The 15998-nt window shown below is 36.2% G+C and overlaps 3 protein-coding genes across 8 annotated transcripts; 1 reads left to right on the forward strand and 2 right to left on the reverse strand.

The window, feature by feature from the left end:
• Window positions 1-46: 46 nt before the first annotated feature.
• Window positions 47-5523, reverse strand: LOC149926980 (uncharacterized). 3 transcript variants are annotated; one of them, XM_090158607.1, is made up of 7 exons: window positions 5177-5523; window positions 2432-2486; window positions 2103-2358; window positions 1723-2045; window positions 1384-1643; window positions 934-1321; window positions 47-768 (listed from the first exon to the last, which is right to left on the reverse strand). In XM_090158607.1, exons 2-7 carry the CDS (start codon window positions 2453-2455, stop codon window positions 304-306), a joined length of 1716 nt encoding a protein of 571 aa, XP_090014733.1. In that variant the 5' UTR covers window positions 2456-2486; window positions 5177-5523; the 3' UTR covers window positions 47-303. The 3 variants fall into 3 exon arrangements, with proteins under 3 accessions (XP_090014733.1, XP_090014732.1, XP_090014734.1); XM_090158606.1 differs by having other exon boundaries at window positions 1717-2045; XM_090158608.1 differs by lacking the exon at window positions 2432-2486 and having other exon boundaries at window positions 1717-2045.
• A 280-nt stretch (window positions 5524-5803) lies between these two features.
• Window positions 5804-8902, forward strand: DEF8 (differentially expressed in FDCP 8 homolog). Of its 4 annotated transcripts, XM_090159513.1 has the most exons (12): window positions 5808-5822; window positions 5916-6130; window positions 6536-6657; window positions 6721-6870; window positions 6937-7084; window positions 7147-7211; window positions 7277-7376; window positions 7447-7574; window positions 7630-7743; window positions 7883-8104; window positions 8362-8471; window positions 8532-8902. In XM_090159513.1, the coding sequence occupies exons 3-12, from the start codon at window positions 6568-6570 to the stop codon at window positions 8590-8592; spliced, it is 1188 nt and encodes a 395-aa protein (XP_090015639.1). In that variant the 5' UTR covers window positions 5808-5822; window positions 5916-6130; window positions 6536-6567; the 3' UTR covers window positions 8593-8902. The 4 variants fall into 4 exon arrangements, with proteins under 4 accessions (XP_090015640.1, XP_090015639.1, XP_090015637.1 ...); XM_090159514.1 differs by lacking the exon at window positions 5916-6130 and having other exon boundaries at window positions 5804-5822; XM_090159511.1 differs by lacking the exon at window positions 5808-5822 and having other exon boundaries at window positions 6125-6247; window positions 6311-6657; window positions 8532-8901.
• A 60-nt stretch (window positions 8903-8962) lies between these two features.
• Snrk (SNF related kinase) lies at window positions 8963-15934 on the reverse strand. The gene is made up of 9 exons (XM_090159510.1): window positions 15443-15934; window positions 14295-14606; window positions 13479-13620; window positions 13190-13402; window positions 12954-13121; window positions 12682-12881; window positions 12018-12607; window positions 11452-11683; window positions 8963-11389 (listed from the first exon to the last, which is right to left on the reverse strand). Exons 1-9 carry the CDS (start codon window positions 15723-15725, stop codon window positions 10587-10589), a joined length of 2943 nt encoding a protein of 980 aa, XP_090015636.1. The 5' UTR covers window positions 15726-15934; the 3' UTR covers window positions 8963-10586.
• Window positions 15935-15998: the final 64 nt, after the last annotated feature.

Here is a 15998-nt window from a genome sequence, read left to right on the forward strand (position 1 = left end):
TCCAACAACAGCGAGCTTCGACGCAAAAAAGTGTTAAGCCAGCCTATTGGGTTATTTTTTGCGTCACGCCCTTTTAACATTATGAAAAATGAAAACCAACCATCAGAAGGGGGGAAATTCACTTATAAAGTGAATGTCCAACCTAATTGATTTGATTTGACTTGAATATGGATTGTAGTTGGCTTCTTTGGCCAGTGATCTTGGCTGTTAGGGGACAGGGGAAGAAGCTATAGAAGAATGTTGATAGTCCTGACAGTTTTGAATAATCGGAGCATCTCACAATAAATAAGCGTTAATTCTCGGCTATCGTCGCATCGGCATCCTCTTGTTGCGCGCCGTGCGATGGTTCGAACGCACTCTTAAGCAGAGAGCGGCCGTCATGAGGCAGGCTAGAATCAGGATCAACAGAATGGCGACCAAAGCGGACACGAAGCTCGGTGTGGACATACAGACGTTGCCCATTCCGTTCCTTCTGAGTTCCGAACGGGAGCGGACGAACTGCTTGGTCAGGGAGATGGTACCGTTCTCAGTACGGCCCGAAACCGCGATGTCGTCTTGCGAGACGACACGGATTCCTCTTAACAAACGCACTGGTTCCACCGGTTCGTTCACGGTTGTCGAAGCCCGACCGGCCACCATTACCAACTTGCTTCGGCGACTACGTGGTTTTCCAAAATACTCTTCTTCGCAAATTGCGGGACATTCTCGCTTGCATATCTCAATGTTGCACTCTAAGAACACTTCCATTTTGTCCGGGAACTTGAAAGCCTATTGGAAACAACTCTTCGTTAAATACCATCAAACTTATTCAGAGCAGCGTAATTACGAGTGAAAGCTGAAGTATATAATATATCTGTTACTAGAGAAGTATCCATCTAGGGAGATTAATAACAGTCTCTTAAGAGATATTTACATACTTCTGGTCATACTAACCTGGAAGTACGAATAGGCCAGAACGCTGCTGCTGGAACCATCCGAAGAAGGGGTCCTCGTCTTCTGCCACGGACCCATCAGCTTCCTCTTCAGAATGCAACCATTGGCGTCGGTCATTTGGATGGTGTTTTTCGGATCTCCGTCGTGAGCTTGGCAATCCTTGACTCGGACATCGTGGTCGTCAGAGCCGTGTATGGAAATGATCATGGTCAAAGTCTCACCGATTTTGACCAAGCCGGTGACGGGCGGCGCGTGCGGTCCTCTACCCAGTTGGATGTCCATGAAGCTTTCCACGGTGTCCCCGCTGTACGTCACCGCCACCACGTCCAAGGCGTCGATCTTCATATTGCTGGACACCCTCTTATCCAATTGACCCGTCCATAAACATCTTTAACGAGACTTCAAAGGTTAGTCGAAATCTACAAAAGAAGTTTATGAAAACCGTCATACCTGATTCTTCGGGCCGTATCGCCGATTTCTTGAACCATAGCTTCGTTTTGTATGATCAAAGTGTTTTCCAGGTAAGTTTGACCCCCGGCGTCTCCGGCATCCACGAAATTGGTTCCGCATTTATCCAATAAGACGACAAACTCGTAGCTTTGTCCGTGACTTTCGGGGGCCACGTAACGACAAGAGTGGTCGCTGAAGTGACCCTTGCTGTAAATGGTTCCGTCGAAAACCCCTTCGAATTGAATGCGAACTTGCATCGCCTAAATAAAAGAAGACGCGTTGCTCAAGTTACGTATTTACCCAAAAACGTTAATTTGATGGAAAACTTCATACAAATACCTTCTTAGCGCATTGTACGTCAATGGCTTTAATTTTAAGGGAAGATTCTCCGTTGGTATGTTGAGGAAATACGTTGGTGTCTAAAGTTGTTTTCGATACGGTACTGGCACTCCCATCCGGTCTGTACCGTTTCGCCTCGGCTCTGGTCCTTTCGTAATCTCCGTTTTTCTTTTTCTTGTTTGGCGGTGTCAGAGGTCGAATGTCTGGAGGAGATACGTAAGTGGCGGCGCTGGCCGGTCGATGCAACGTGTGTTTCTGCGATTTGGGTTTAGGCTTGGGATGTACGTAACTTCTCGGCACCGATTGCATTTGACTCATGAAGTCTGAACGTACACGAAGATGTTAGCTTACTCCGAAGGTCTGATTAAATAAAAACGTACATGGATTTTGTTGGACGTGATCGTGAAACATTAAAGGATGGGGTGGTGGCCTGGGTGGCAACTCGGCCATGGGCGGCATCATCACGTGCTCTTCCGACGGCTCCTTCGCGCCTATCGTGAACACCTGCTGCGGACTTATTTTGACGAAAGCCACGTCCTCTTCGTTGGCCAGCATCCGGGCGCGATGGACGGGGGAGGCGGTAATGACATCCTGACCTTGAACCAACAAAGTTCGCCCCAGAAACCAGGCCCAAAACTGCGCCAAATCGCAAACAATCAAACCCCAAACTACAAAATTGAACGGTCATTTTTAATCAAACTGAACTTACCATTAGAAAACAAGGGGTCCTCATCGTAATGCCGAACGTCCCTAAAACGAAGACGCTGAAGGATTGAATGAAAAATGAGAAACGGAAAACACGCTCTCGTTTTACGGTCTAATATTAGGTTCCGTTTTAATATTTGTCCCATTTATTAGTTATTCCGATATCTAGAAACTAGAGGGTGGAAATTCGTTTATTTTAGCTCGATCAAAGGCAGTGGGTAAAAATGCTAATTGGAAATTGATGGTCCGAAATCGCGCGCACGACTGAGCACTATACTATTTTCAATCTCCCTTCGACGTTATTGGACGCCATGGCGTGAATAGAATAGACCGGCTGTTCAAGTAATTTGAGTACTGGGAAAAAGGAGGGGGGATTAGCATCTTCGTGGATAATTCCCCGCGATGTAGGTAAAGAGAAATCTTTTCTGGGGTAAACCGCTGAAAATTGTCGCACTGTCGATGATGCCATTTCAAATTGTTTCCGGAACAACGATTCCGGAGGAGGAAACATTTGATGAGACCCGGGACATTTTTAACACGCACCGAAGGTTGACGAAATGAGCGTTAAATTTACGTTTTAGTTAAGCAGGAACTGGCTAACTCGACGTTGTTCTAAAATAACGGATGTTTTGTTACGGCAATCTTTATTTAGATCACCAGCCCGATTTTATCCGTGATTGATCGAAGGCAAAACTGGAAACACTACACTTATAATCCGGTCCGTTATTATACAAACCAGAGCTCGACAACCAAATAACCGTTTGTTGTCACGTCAGACAAGCGTTATTATTGAGATTTAACAGAAATAGCCATAAAAAGCGGGCATTGACTGTGGTATATAGTTACGAAATGGCCAAGTCTGCTTCACACCAAGAATTTTGTTTGACATCAATTTAGATATTAAGGGAAGTATACGATATAACGTTTGTGAGAAATATGTACATTCGCAGGCTACCGTTGATTTTCCAGAATACATTTTGGAAGAACAAAATAGTGCTTGGGGAAATTCATCATTATACTAATTTTCAAAAACTATCTCACAAGGAAAATTTTGATTATAAGTAAATACATAAGTAAATAATATTGTTACAAAAGTGTGATACTTCTTATTCTTCACAAGCAAAAGTTTTACTGAGAGCTATTCTCAAGACAGACTGCATTACGGGCCTCGTTACCGTTTTGCGTCTGCTTGCTTAAGCGTCACACATAATCTTGGCCAGCACCTCGCTAGGGGGAGATTTTCTTCTTGTAATGACGTCACTCCGTTACTAGCTCTCAGTAAAATATTCCCCAAAGTGACAAACTTATTGAACAATATTATAGACTTATGGTAAATATCATTACGTAGTGTAATTTTGACATTTTACAGTGTTTCGGGGAGTAAATTTTGAGGCTTGATGACGTACGTGTATACTTCCGCGGTTTAGCGGGAAAATCGAGTCAGTTTAAAACTGTTTCGAAGCATATGTTTCATTTTAATGGCCTAAACCAGAGAGAAGTAGCCACCTTGGTTATTAAAATGAAACATGTAAATTCGCGACTCATGGAATTTACATCGGGGTTGAGAATTTCCCGGGCGACAGCGGATGTGTACACCGCATCGCGGGTCAAAATCTATCACGTATATTAACTCGCTTAAATATGCTAAATGTAGAAATTACACTGCATAGAGATGATTAGCTACTGATAGACCATATTTTCACGATGAAATATTATTAGAAAATCAACATATGACGGTCTTTTTTCTTCCCAAACGTTTTTTGAAAAATTAATGGGAGCCTGGGTAGGAACATGTTTCAAGTCAAAAACATTGGCAAGATACTTAGATTAATACTTCTCTTGTAACAGATATATTATATACCTAGACGGATACTTATAATTCTCTGGTAAGACAGTTGTTATAAACTTCTGATATTGAGAATTGGGTTATGTTAGAAAACGTGTAGGGACTTGTAGATTTACTGTGTACAATCTAAATTTCTACATGTTCCCCCGTTCACGTTTTGGAGAAGTTGCTTAACCTGTCTATTAAAGCATTATAATAATAGCCTACGAGGTTAATTTCGTACTTTGACGTCTCAGGCTTTTATAACTGATCATTTATTTTTGACATAGATTTCAAATTCAATTTAACCTTGTATAAATTGATTACAGCTCTGAATAAATATAAGAAATTGAAGACTATTGATGTGTCATTAGCTATTTTTGCATTTATAAAAAAAATCTAAGAAGTCACAAAATTATAAATTTTACAATTTCACCAGAAGTATATAATATAAATCTTAAAAAGGAAGTATCCATCTTCTTATTTCATCAGAAGTATATAATATACATCTTAAAAGGGAAGTATCCATCTACTTATTCTACTAATGTAATTGGTTCGAAGTATATACCTTAGCAGATTCCCCTTGATTTTAAAAATACGGCGAAATAGATCAATATAGTGACTATTTAAAACTATTATATTAAATATCCCTACGCCTGCTAATACTTCTACGACTAGTTTTGAACGTAATTATCACCAATCACTTTTAGTTTCTGTTAAATCGCAGAAATGTGAAATTCGTCGACCCTCCAGAAACCGTATGAAAACTTCTTCGAACGAACAAAACAAAGGTACAGTTTTTCGCAGCTTCCCTCGTAAAAGTTATATTATACGAATCTTCTGGTGTGAATACTCTGACTTAAAAGCTTTTGCTTACTTCGATAAAACTAAAAATCCAGAAGCCCAAAAAAAAGTAAAACTCACCGATCAATTTATCCTTTGACAGCGGTGTCCGTGGTGAGAGCTCAACAGTCGTACTGGGAGGATAGAGATAGAATGGCATGCAAGGATAAGCGGCGTTCCATCTTAGATGAGGATGCTCGGAGGACGCGCATGGCTTCATTTAGCGGCACTTTATTAGTCAGAAATTCGATGGCCTTATTATTTCCGATGGGCCACCAAAAAAAACAGCCACGATTTAAAACAAAAAGATTCTTTCCTCATTTGGCGCGAGCTACACATGTTTCAACGCATATCAGCAAAACGGACGTTTAAGAAAATAATCAAGTGGTGGAGGTGGTCTCTCCGCCACTAATGTATTCCTAATTACAATCTATTTTTGATCAAAAAGCGGAGGGGGGCTATATTTTTTAACAATAAAATGGGTTAAACGAAATCTTATAAGGAAAACAATAAAATTAAGAACGCGAAACGTGTAAGGTGACTTTTTACCGTTTGGTACTAATTGTTTTTCGCAATGAAGGAAAAAAAACAAAAAAAAAACAGAGAAAACCTAGATTCTTGGATATTTGCGTAGCAAAATATTCAGTCAAAACGTGATCGATTTCAGGTTTTTAGCCCGTAGCGGTAATGAAAGCCACATCATGCCCTAAAACAAAAGTAATAAAAAGTAAATTCAGTCACAAGTATATTTACGAATTTAAGATACTCATTTAATTGTAAATCGTAAGAAAATATGATTAAATAAATACCCTGAAACTAGGATACGTATTAGGGATTTAAAGTTTACCATCTGACCTGAGTTTACAATACAAATTGGAGGTCAGTCGGTTATCATCGCAAGGGATCTAATAATCTAATTGCCTAACATTAACCTTTTCCTTGCTCCAGATAATTGACGAGCTAGGACATTAAAGCCATTCAACTCCAAAAGTTAATTAGCACTTTCATATTAAAAGCAATAAGTATTTTATTTTGGTAACTAATAAGAGGCCAAATTGCTTTTGAAAAACGCGGCATGCTCATATTGCGTCATACAAATTTGGGGTCACAGTCTCATATGGATCAAATACTTGAACTCTCGATGATCCCAATGTAAAGTTAAAAAATGATATTAGTGAACTGTTTGAAATATGCACGATGTTGTTTGTGATGTAGATGGAATCTCAACTGTTTCAGTAATCATTTATTATCTTCGGGTACAAAACGGACATTCGATCAAGGCTTAGAAGTTGGTAAACAAACTGGAGTGGGAAAGCAAAGCAGCTGGGTTTGTTGACATTTTGAGAAATAGTCAGATGATGAGCATTTATCTGACAAATAAAGACTGTGATACCAAGAGGGGAAAGCTAAAAATAGAATTATAAGCATCACTCATTCTAGTTAAATGAAAATATATTGATAAGACGCTGGGAATGACTACTTCTCCTGAAGAATTAAAAGTAAATGACCATGAAATTGATGCAGAGCTTGGACTTTCTGAAGATCACTTTTCACGACCAGAAGTGATATAAACATTTATTAAAACTAATTGTTTTATATAATTAACAGAAGAATATGTTGATTAGGGGTTATTTGGCTTTAGTAATGTGGAAGAACTAGAAAATGCAATAGAAAATTGTAAAGAAATGATTTTAGAAACTGATGAAATGACAGAAAAAAGGAAGAAACTTGTCCGTAAACTAGTTCAGCTTAGATACAAACTTCAAGAAATAAAAGTACATATTAAAATCTACAGTTTTTTAATAAAATTTTATTTTAAACTAATTAATTTGTTAATTTAGGACAATGTCGATGAATCTCCTCCAGAAGAGAAAGTTTTAATGGGACATAAGTTTAGTAAAAGAACCAATTTGGAAGAATCAGGGCAATACTGTGAAAAATGTTGCAGAGTAATTATAGCAGTTTTACACACGTGGTATCGTTGCAATGGTAAAAAAATTTACTTTTGTAAATTTTTCCTTAAATATTGCCTAAAATTAAAAACATTTTAGAATGCGGTTATAGGTGCCACAACAAATGCCTTAATTCAGTTAACAGGAAATGCACTTCTTTAAAAGTATATAATCTTCACTATAAAGCACCGAATTATGTTCTTAAAAAGTAATATTTTTTTTACTTTAGGTACAAGAAAATCCTACTTACATTTTAGATGTTTGTCCAGAAATAGGTTTAGCCAATCAAAAATACCGGTGTTCCGAATGCCATAATAGAATTCTATATAGTAAAAATTGAGATTTCAAATTTAATTAGTTTTCAAAGTAAATGTTTCAAATCTCATTAAATATTACTAGAAGTTGGTTTTGCGGCTCCGAAGTTATGTGATTATAATGGTCTATATTACTGTTCGTACTGTCATTGGGAAAACACCACCGTTATTCCAGCTCGAGTGGTCAAAAATTGGGATTTTCAGCTTAGAAAGGTAGATACGAATAATTTCAAATGTTTAAAAATTTATATGGCATATTTTAATTTAGGTATCTAGAGCTTCCCTACAATTTCTACGTTCAATGGCTTGCAAATCGATATTAGATCTTGAAAAACTGAACCCAAGTTTATTCGCATTTGTTGAGGAATTAGCTTTAGTTAAAGTAAGTTAAAAAGGACTAAACTTCGAATTGACACTTTTTCTAAATTAAATTGTTTTCACTTAAAATAGCTTTTTTTTTGGTTGAATGAAATTTTATTAAGCTATCATGAATTAGTTTTAAAATGGTTGCTTATTTATAGAGATTGAGGGAAGAAATTTTGGTGATGAAGCGTTATTTCCTTTCTTGCCACGCAGCTTTGGAGAGCAAATTACTTCTGAAACTAAAAGACAGACAGCATTTTGTGGAAAATTCCAATTTCTACTCTATGCAGGACTTAATAGACGTCCAAAACGGGATTCTTCTCGAGTTTTTGAAAGAAACTCATTCCTGTTTTAAAAAACATATTGAAGAGAAATGCGAAGTATTCATACTAAATTGTTTTTTTCTAACTTTCATAGACTCGCGTAGCAGCCAATGCAATAAGCTTATTAACTGCTGCATTTTCATCTGCTAAATAGACTATAATTTCTAAAGCATGAAGCATCTGCTTAGTAGATAAAAAAAAAGCAGCTGATGTCTTCTCTTCTTGGCCGCTACGTGCCTCTATGTAAACTGTAAACAGTGTAAAGATTAACCGTCACCCTTTAAAATATTTAAATGTTTTTGTTTATCCCAAAGAGCTGTCAGGGAAAAGGTTTTATCTGCGAAATTTGTCGCAGCAACGAATTGTTATTTCCTTTCCAGGAAAGCCGAATTTCTTGTCCAAAGTGTTCTTCATTATTCCATTGGTATTATGAACAAATATGATTTTTAAGTGTGATTAATTAAAATTAAATTTATTTTTATAGGGACTGTTTCGAAAAACGTAAACCTTATTGCCCAAAATGCGAACGTAGAGCTCAAAAATAATTTACAACGTACTTGCATTTTGACAGATCGTAAAATGAATTTAGTGTGTCAATACCACTAAATTTCTTGGTCAAATTTTTACCTTTTTTGACCATAAAATGCAGTGTTTTTTGCACGCCCTAGAAGAATTTTGTGATCCAGCTATTATATTTTATAGCTTTGATAAAATTAGCTGACAATTGTGTATATTTAAAAAGATTAACCGTTTAGCTTTTAAAAATATTTTACGCTGTAAATTTTTTTAAAGATACATAAATTTGATCTTTTTATTTTTTTTAAAAAGTCAAATTGTTAAATAAAGATTTTTACGAAATTTTAAGTAATTTTTGATATGATTTCAATACAGGCTTAAGTAATCGTAGTACCAATATTATAATACATAGAAACACTGGTTTTTAATTAATAAATTATTTTGGTCTGTACATGCAAGAACAATATCATGATAGTTGTAATAAAATTATTGCTCCCTCAAAATGGTTCTTGGCAGTCATGGAAAAACATAAGAGGGTTTTATACTTTTTAAAATATACACAAAAGCCTAAAATAAGGGACAGCTAACTTTATATTATATAAAAAAACTTTTCATATTATAAACTGTACAAGATAATTTAAATCTATAAACTTAATTTCAATGAGTATAAGTTAAATTTAATTTAAAAAACACTAAATTAAAGAAATGGAGGTAAAAAAGCTTTCCTAAAAAACGCACTAATTTTTAAAAAAATGGCCCATTAAAATTAAACATTTCAGGGTATTTTTTTCCACCACATTATACGAAGAACAAATTTTTAACATTTTTATCTCTACTAGATTTTACATTAAATTTTTAGGATGCCTATTTTAAAAAAAAATTGCTACTTCTTAACATTGAAATAACATGAAACTGATGCTAATGCCCATTTCTCTCTTCATTTACTTTTAGGTTTTCTCAAATCGACTTTTCCTAAAATCTTATCCTTTGACCGTTTTGGACCAAAATATACCTTACAAATTTTCTTTTTAAAGCATAATTAGATAGACTTTTGTAAACATTTCCCATAATCTTTGAAGACCTAATGTCCAACAGCTAGTTTTTTTACAGAATTACCAGCACAAACTGCCATAATTGAATATATCAACTAAAACTTTCACACATTTTCTTTTTAATTTTTAACAACCTACTTAAAACAAATAATTTACGTTTTTTGTAAATATATGTATTTTAAATAAAAAAGAATGTTAAATGACTCTCGTATTACACGCCAAGAGAAATATTGCTAAGCTTTTGGACCAACCATTTTTTTGTCCCAAAATACAATTTTTTTAAAAGGTAATACTAAAAAGGTATCCTTCAACTAGTCGAGGGAAGTTTATTCAAATCTAGCGAGAGCTGTCGTTAAAGCTTTTCATTTTAAAATAAAATATTTAAACTTTATTTTACAACTTAGCTCAAATGGTAAGTTGTACGAGCAGTCTACATTTAAAAAAAATTTGCCTTGACTTACAAAGTGTCCAAAGTTTCAATATCAGATCTATTTATACCCCCTTCACCCCGGAAACAAAATTTCAATATTGAGTAGGTAAATTTACCACCAAGTTTTATAAATACTACTATGAGATTTCGGGTAGAGCTCTAGTTATTTATCTATCGGAATTTTGGCAGAGCATTAACGTCTAGGCTACAACTCAACAACTTTTTTAACAGCAAAGCAATGCTTTATAGGGTAGTTGCATAATGCATAGCCCTTTTTTTAAGGAATATATTCTTGAGCAAATTGCTTGTTAAAATTTGCAAATAAGCGCATATCTACACGCAAGAAACGGCTTTAGGTTTCGCAACTATTTTGTTTAGGCTATTAATTATATTACCACGAAACTAACTAAGAAAGCTCGCACTAAGCAAAGCCACATAGGTAACTCGAATACCCCAAAAATCGGGTAAATATCAGCTACATCTCATTAAGTACCAAAGTTCCGTAACCAACCCGTTACAAAACTGAGGTACCAGAACCCTCTTAACACAGAGTGCAACATTTGGAAGCCATTTTGACATCCACAACAGATTTGGCTTGCTTCCCATGTTTTTTCCAACCATTTTGGTTGATATCTAATTGTTGTTGCTGTTTCAAAGGGGATTTAGGTGTGCTTCTCCCACCGCTATTCTTGTTTGAGGGAATAGCCGCTAAAGAATCTGAACTATTAGTATTTTGCAAACAGCTAAGACCACTATTCAGACTCAAACTATTACTGAGTTTGGACCTCAATTTAGCGGATAAGCTTACATCGCCTCCAATGCTAGGAATTTCAGCGACGCTGGTACCTATGCTCTCTAAATCTCTATTTTTGTGCGACGGCGTATTGGACACCGATGTTTTGTTACTAGAAGTTTTTCTAGAGGCTACTTGATGACCTTCAACCACTTGAGTTTCAATTCTAATCACCGGGTCTATATTCACAATCAAGTCCTCCGCTTCAGACACCGTGTAGCAAACTTTAGAGTTAGTTTGAGCCACTTCACCAGAAGAAAGATCTCCGCATGAGACAGAAGAAACTAGCCTTGGTTGTGGTTCAGATATAAGATCCAAACTATCTGTGCTATCAGTGGAGAATACTACGTGGCTTAAATGAGCACTTTGAACTTCTTCGTAGAGACATTCTTCAGTCTGGCTCAGTTCTAAACTGTCCATGTTGGGTGAGGAATTTCCACTGCCTGGAGAGAACCCTCGGCCTGATTCACCATTGCCTTCCTTGTCAATTCCCGAGCTACCACCGCTGTTTCCATCACGATCAAAACCACCGCTACTGCCGCCTCCTCCTCCTAAAAAAGCAGTAATTAATTTTAGTATTGCCAATAATATCATCCATAAAGGCGATAAGCACCATTATTTCCGGAATTGCCATTGCCATCTGGATTATCACCGTCTTTCCTTCTTGAGTGTGGTAACTTGAGTTTACCCATTCGGCGTTTCAAGTTTTCCTCATCATCACTAGCATCGGAGCTGCTACAACTGGCAGTCCGGTTCTTGACAAATTTGTGCCTTTTACCCATAATCCTTAACATGGCGTGAGAAACAGCCGATCCGTGCGACTGAAGTTTGCTCAAGTAGCAATTCTTAGAAGTCATTAAATCAGAAAATCTAGCGTTAAACAGTGTTTAACACCTAATTAAAAGTCTGAACCAAAAGTCCACAGAAAAATAATGAAACTACCAAGCATGCTCTGCTAGTAAAGAATTCCTGTTTGGCAAATTTATAAAAGTCTTTTTTAAGTTACAGAAGCGAGAAATTGGTGATAAAGCGAAAAAACAACTACATGCCATTTGCGCTTGCTACTATCAAAACAGGAGTTGCCAAGACCACACTCTTACAAACATTGTAAAAATAAGCGAAGGAGAGTTGAAAAAGATCACGGATGTATGAAGGAGATTAGATTGCTGATAAAATTACTTGTTTCTTGCGCTGTTGGTCAGCCGCTGCGCTGCTACGATGATGTCTCAATTGGCTAACACAAGCGTTACCGGTATCAGAATCTCTGTCATCTTCATTTATTTCATTAAGTAAAAGATGAGGAGAGCTTTGTACAGAGTGTAATCTCCTACCAGGTGATGGTAATGTCTTACATTTTGTTGCAGAGCCAGGAGAAATTAAAGCCACAGGAGATTGAGAACCGCCAGCGGTTCGAAATCCTGTCAAATTTTTGGAGGGTGAAGAATAACTACCGGGAGATATGGAGTGATCTTTTTCAATATTTCTCAGAGCAGTCGCGCTATTCGAGACAGGGAGGGAGAGTTTCTGTCTAGTGGTGGATGGCATTGTTGAATGGACTATCGACTGCTCTGACTTAATAGTCTCTGGAAAATTGAAACTGTTCTCCGAGAATGAAAGAGACATTCCTCCTGTGTCTTCCACTATCTTTCCCAACTGTTCGGGCACTATTAACAACCGAGAAGTCAGATCCTGACAAGGAGATTTGGTCGGAGAGTTTGAAGCACTAGCTGAAGAATCCTCTTCCTCGCGAACTATACTACATTTGCGGCCTATAAAAAATATTTTATTTATGAAAGAACAATTACAGGTTGATAAAATATATCGGATTAAAAATATGAATAACCTAAAAGAGTGGGTCCCTTGGGTAATTCCAACATCATAGACAGGCCACTACTGGCACTTGAAGTCAATCTTTGTACATCAGATGATAAGGGGGATGTAGAATCCAAAACCAAAGAATTTGAAGCGAGGCAAGGAGATATTAACCCATCAACAGAAGTGATAAGTTTTTCTTGAGCGGGAGAAGGTGTCGCGGATGATATTCTATTTAAACAAAGTTGACAATTACTCCTTAATTTCTTTAAATTGCTAGAAACTTTGAAAAATTGCAAATACCCAGGAGTCACTGCTATTGGTGACAGATCAGCCCTGGATAATCTGTTGGTGCTAATATTATTATTGTTCAGTATTTGAGCTTTCTCGTGCCTAAGAAGTCTTAATTTCCTTTCAGCCAATAAGTAATAAGTGGCTGTAATGTGATTATAATCATTCTTATCCAAGGATCTAAAATTTTAAAACAATTCGTGTTATCGAGTTTCTGGAAAATGTGGTCTCAAAAACAAACTACATACTCGAGTATTTCGTCTTTAGTGGCAATGTTTCCATTGACCATTTTCTGTATAATATGGGTGTGATCTTCCTCGGAAAGATGTTCGCGAGACACGAGTGGCAAACATTCAGGTACTGAGTTGGCATAGCAACCAAAAGTTAACCAAGGATCATTAGCAATTTGCTCTAAAGTGGCTCTCTTTTCCGGATCTCTAATAAGCATCCTTTCAATTAAGCTTTTTGAATAAATATTGAAAAATATATAAGTTCACAAATTTTTACAAAATCAGATTTCAACGAAATAAAATGTACCTTTGGCATTCACCAGATATATAGGAGGGTATAGTGTATTTACAATCCATTATCATAGTTAAAGTTTCACTATCATTAGCTTCCTGAAAGGGAGCGTGCCCACAAACCATCATATACAATATAACACCTAAGCTCCAAACATCTAAAACAATAAAGGTCATAAAAAAATTAAATTTCAAGTATAAATATGGGTTTTAACTACTATAGTGTTCAAAATTACAAAACTTAACTCCCTGACATGTTTTTTTTATATAAAGGCGTCCCCCCTCATGAAAAAATAAAAAGCCTTATACCTCGACAATTAAACATAGCCTCAAACCATTTATGACTATTAATATTAATATGTCAACCTTGAAGGAGCCCTAAAAAATTTAACTTTATCATTTCAAAATCAGGTTTCCTTGATTCATTAGTTCAGCATTTAAGCAAGGAGTTAAAATAATTACATTAAAATTTCAAATAAAAATTCAAAGCATATGATTTTTCAGAGACAAATCCTGCATGTATTCGATAGTACTCTAGCTGCAGTATTTTTTTAAATGAAGTAAACAAAGTAAGATAAAAAAAGTTTTAGGTATTTATCCAAGGTTAAATTTGCACACACCCAAAAATGTGTTTTAGTTTGAACACAAGCAATTTAAAAGGTATTTTATTACATTTGTTATTATTGTAGCGAAATAAATAAATATAATTGCATGGGACAACCACTATAGTTTGGTTGGAACCATCCACCTACTTTCATTGCTATGGTAGTGAATTAAAGACTAAATGCAAAACCATAGTGTAAAATTATGTAAAGAAATAAATCATGCTTACCCACTTTAGGAGCATCATAGGAATCTCCTAGCAGAATTTCTGGAGCCGAGTAAGCGAGGGAACCACATGAAGTTTCTAGTTTTTGGCCAGGACAGAATTTGTTACTGAAACCAAAGTCAGTCAATTTAACCACTCCAAGTTTTTCAAAAAAAACCACATTCTCAGGCTTTAAATCTCGATGAACAACGTGTAGTTTATGGCAATAGGAAATAGCATTAACTATCTGGCGAAAATATTTTTTTGCCATTTCTTCATCCACTCCTTTTTCGTGCTTCATGATATAATCATACATATCTCCACCATCTCCCAATTCTGCAGAATTGGATAAAATAATAAAAAAGCTTTTAGTTATCATTAGATATTTATCAGAACTTATACGGGATGCACTGGAATAATTTAGTTCTGACTAGCCTTTTATCTTCGCTTAGGGATAAGCTAATGTTTGACGTGCATTAAGTTAAAAATTAAGTAGAATTTCCAATCAAATATTTATATGAACTAATTAATGTTCATTTATCTATACAATGGTATAATAAATTGATCTAGAAACATTATTTAGTTTAACTACCAGAGCTGGGGTTTATATATACAAACATTGATAAGCTGACAAATTAAACTGACAACAAATCCAAATGTTTATGTAACACTATAAAGATGTAAAATATCCTATTTATTAAATTGGGGTCATAATAAATAAGGATTGAGTAGTATTTTATATTTCACAATATAAAATTTTAGGAACCACAAAATATGTATTGTGGAAACTTTTTTCATTATTAGAGGTAAAGGTCAAGTAACATGGATACTTTGGCAACCAAGTCCAGGAAGTTTACTTAGTGATTAGATATGACATAGTGAGTAAAAGTAGCATTAGGTCTCCCTAGGGATTAGAAGAGATTAATAGACAAATGATGAATGGAAATGATAGGAGCATTTATCAACGAGAATCTAGTTTATGGGATACCAATAATAATGTGGCTTTTAGATAACATTACGGTTCAGCAAGGAGTATGCCAGTTGTTATGCGATAAGTGTGTATTTGGCAGAACATATAATTTATATTATTTTGCTCAACAATACAATTGACAGATTATGGAAATTTAAGATTGGCCTACATATTTGGCACATCTATGTGCATGGTACCTTACCTAGAATTAGATAGAGCTTGGTTTGGGTGTCAATAACCTCATACAGGCGCACCACATTTGGATGTTGAACCAGCTTCATGCAACGAACTTCTTGAAAGAGGTGAGCTCTCGAAACATCGTCCAGCTTGGTCTTATCAATTACTTTGACCGCGACTTGCTCCCCAGTAAAAACATGCCTGGCTAACTTCACAACGGCAAAATGGCCGCGACCCAAGGTATCGCCCAAATCGTACAAACCGGCAATTTTGCCATCGTAATTAATGCTCACTCGGTTTTTATTCATGTTTAAAGTTTAAGAAAGTCTCTGGGCATTATAATAACCCGTGATTTCGGGGTCCTGACTCTCTTACCATCACCCCGGAATCGTTAAATGGTGACCGCATACTTGAGATACGGCTTCTTGCTTGAGATCAACTTTATTTTAGATCAACTTTTTTCTCTCACACACACACGCAACTTGACGCGACAAACGCGTCCTAAGACCGACAGACGTATGACGGAAAACGGAAGACTTCGAGAATATTTTTAGTAGGATACCTCTGGGAATAGTAGGAAA

The sequence above is a fragment of the Leiobunum rupestre genome, chromosome 9 (assembly GCF_980474605.1).
Source record: "Leiobunum rupestre chromosome 9, qqLeiRupe1.1.hap1, whole genome shotgun sequence".
Lineage (NCBI taxonomy): Eukaryota > Metazoa > Arthropoda > Arachnida > Opiliones > Sclerosomatidae > Leiobunum > Leiobunum rupestre.

Bases quoted from the DNA above. Each gene is read 5' to 3' on its own strand.
- LOC149926980 (XM_090158606.1), bottom strand. From the start codon at position 2,455: ATGAGGACCCCTTGTTTTCTAATG. The intron at 2,046-2,102 runs GTACGTTTTTAT...GTGTACGTTCAG, and splicing joins TCACGTCCAACAAAATCCAT to ACTTCATGAGTCAAATGCAA. The intron at 1,322-1,383 runs GTATGACGGTTT...GTCTCGTTAAAG, and splicing joins GATACGGCCCGAAGAATCAG to ATGTTTATGGACGGGTCAAT.
- DEF8 (XM_090159514.1), top strand. From the start codon at position 6,568: ATGACTACTTCTCCTGAAGAATTAAAAGTAAATGACCATGAAATTGAT. The intron at 7,085-7,146 runs GTAAAAAAATTT...AAAACATTTTAG, and splicing joins CACGTGGTATCGTTGCAATG to AATGCGGTTATAGGTGCCAC. The intron at 8,105-8,361 runs GTATTCATACTA...TTTATCCCAAAG, and splicing joins ATATTGAAGAGAAATGCGAA to AGCTGTCAGGGAAAAGGTTT.
- Snrk (XM_090159510.1), bottom strand. From the start codon at position 15,725: ATGAATAAAAACCGAGTGAGCATTAATTACGATGGCAAAATTGCCGGT. The intron at 13,122-13,189 runs GTATGTAGTTTG...TTAAAATTTTAG, and splicing joins ACTAAAGACGAAATACTCGA to ATCCTTGGATAAGAATGATT. The intron at 12,608-12,681 runs GTTATTCATATT...TATTTTTTATAG, and splicing joins CAAGGGACCCACTCTTTTAG to GCCGCAAATGTAGTATAGTT.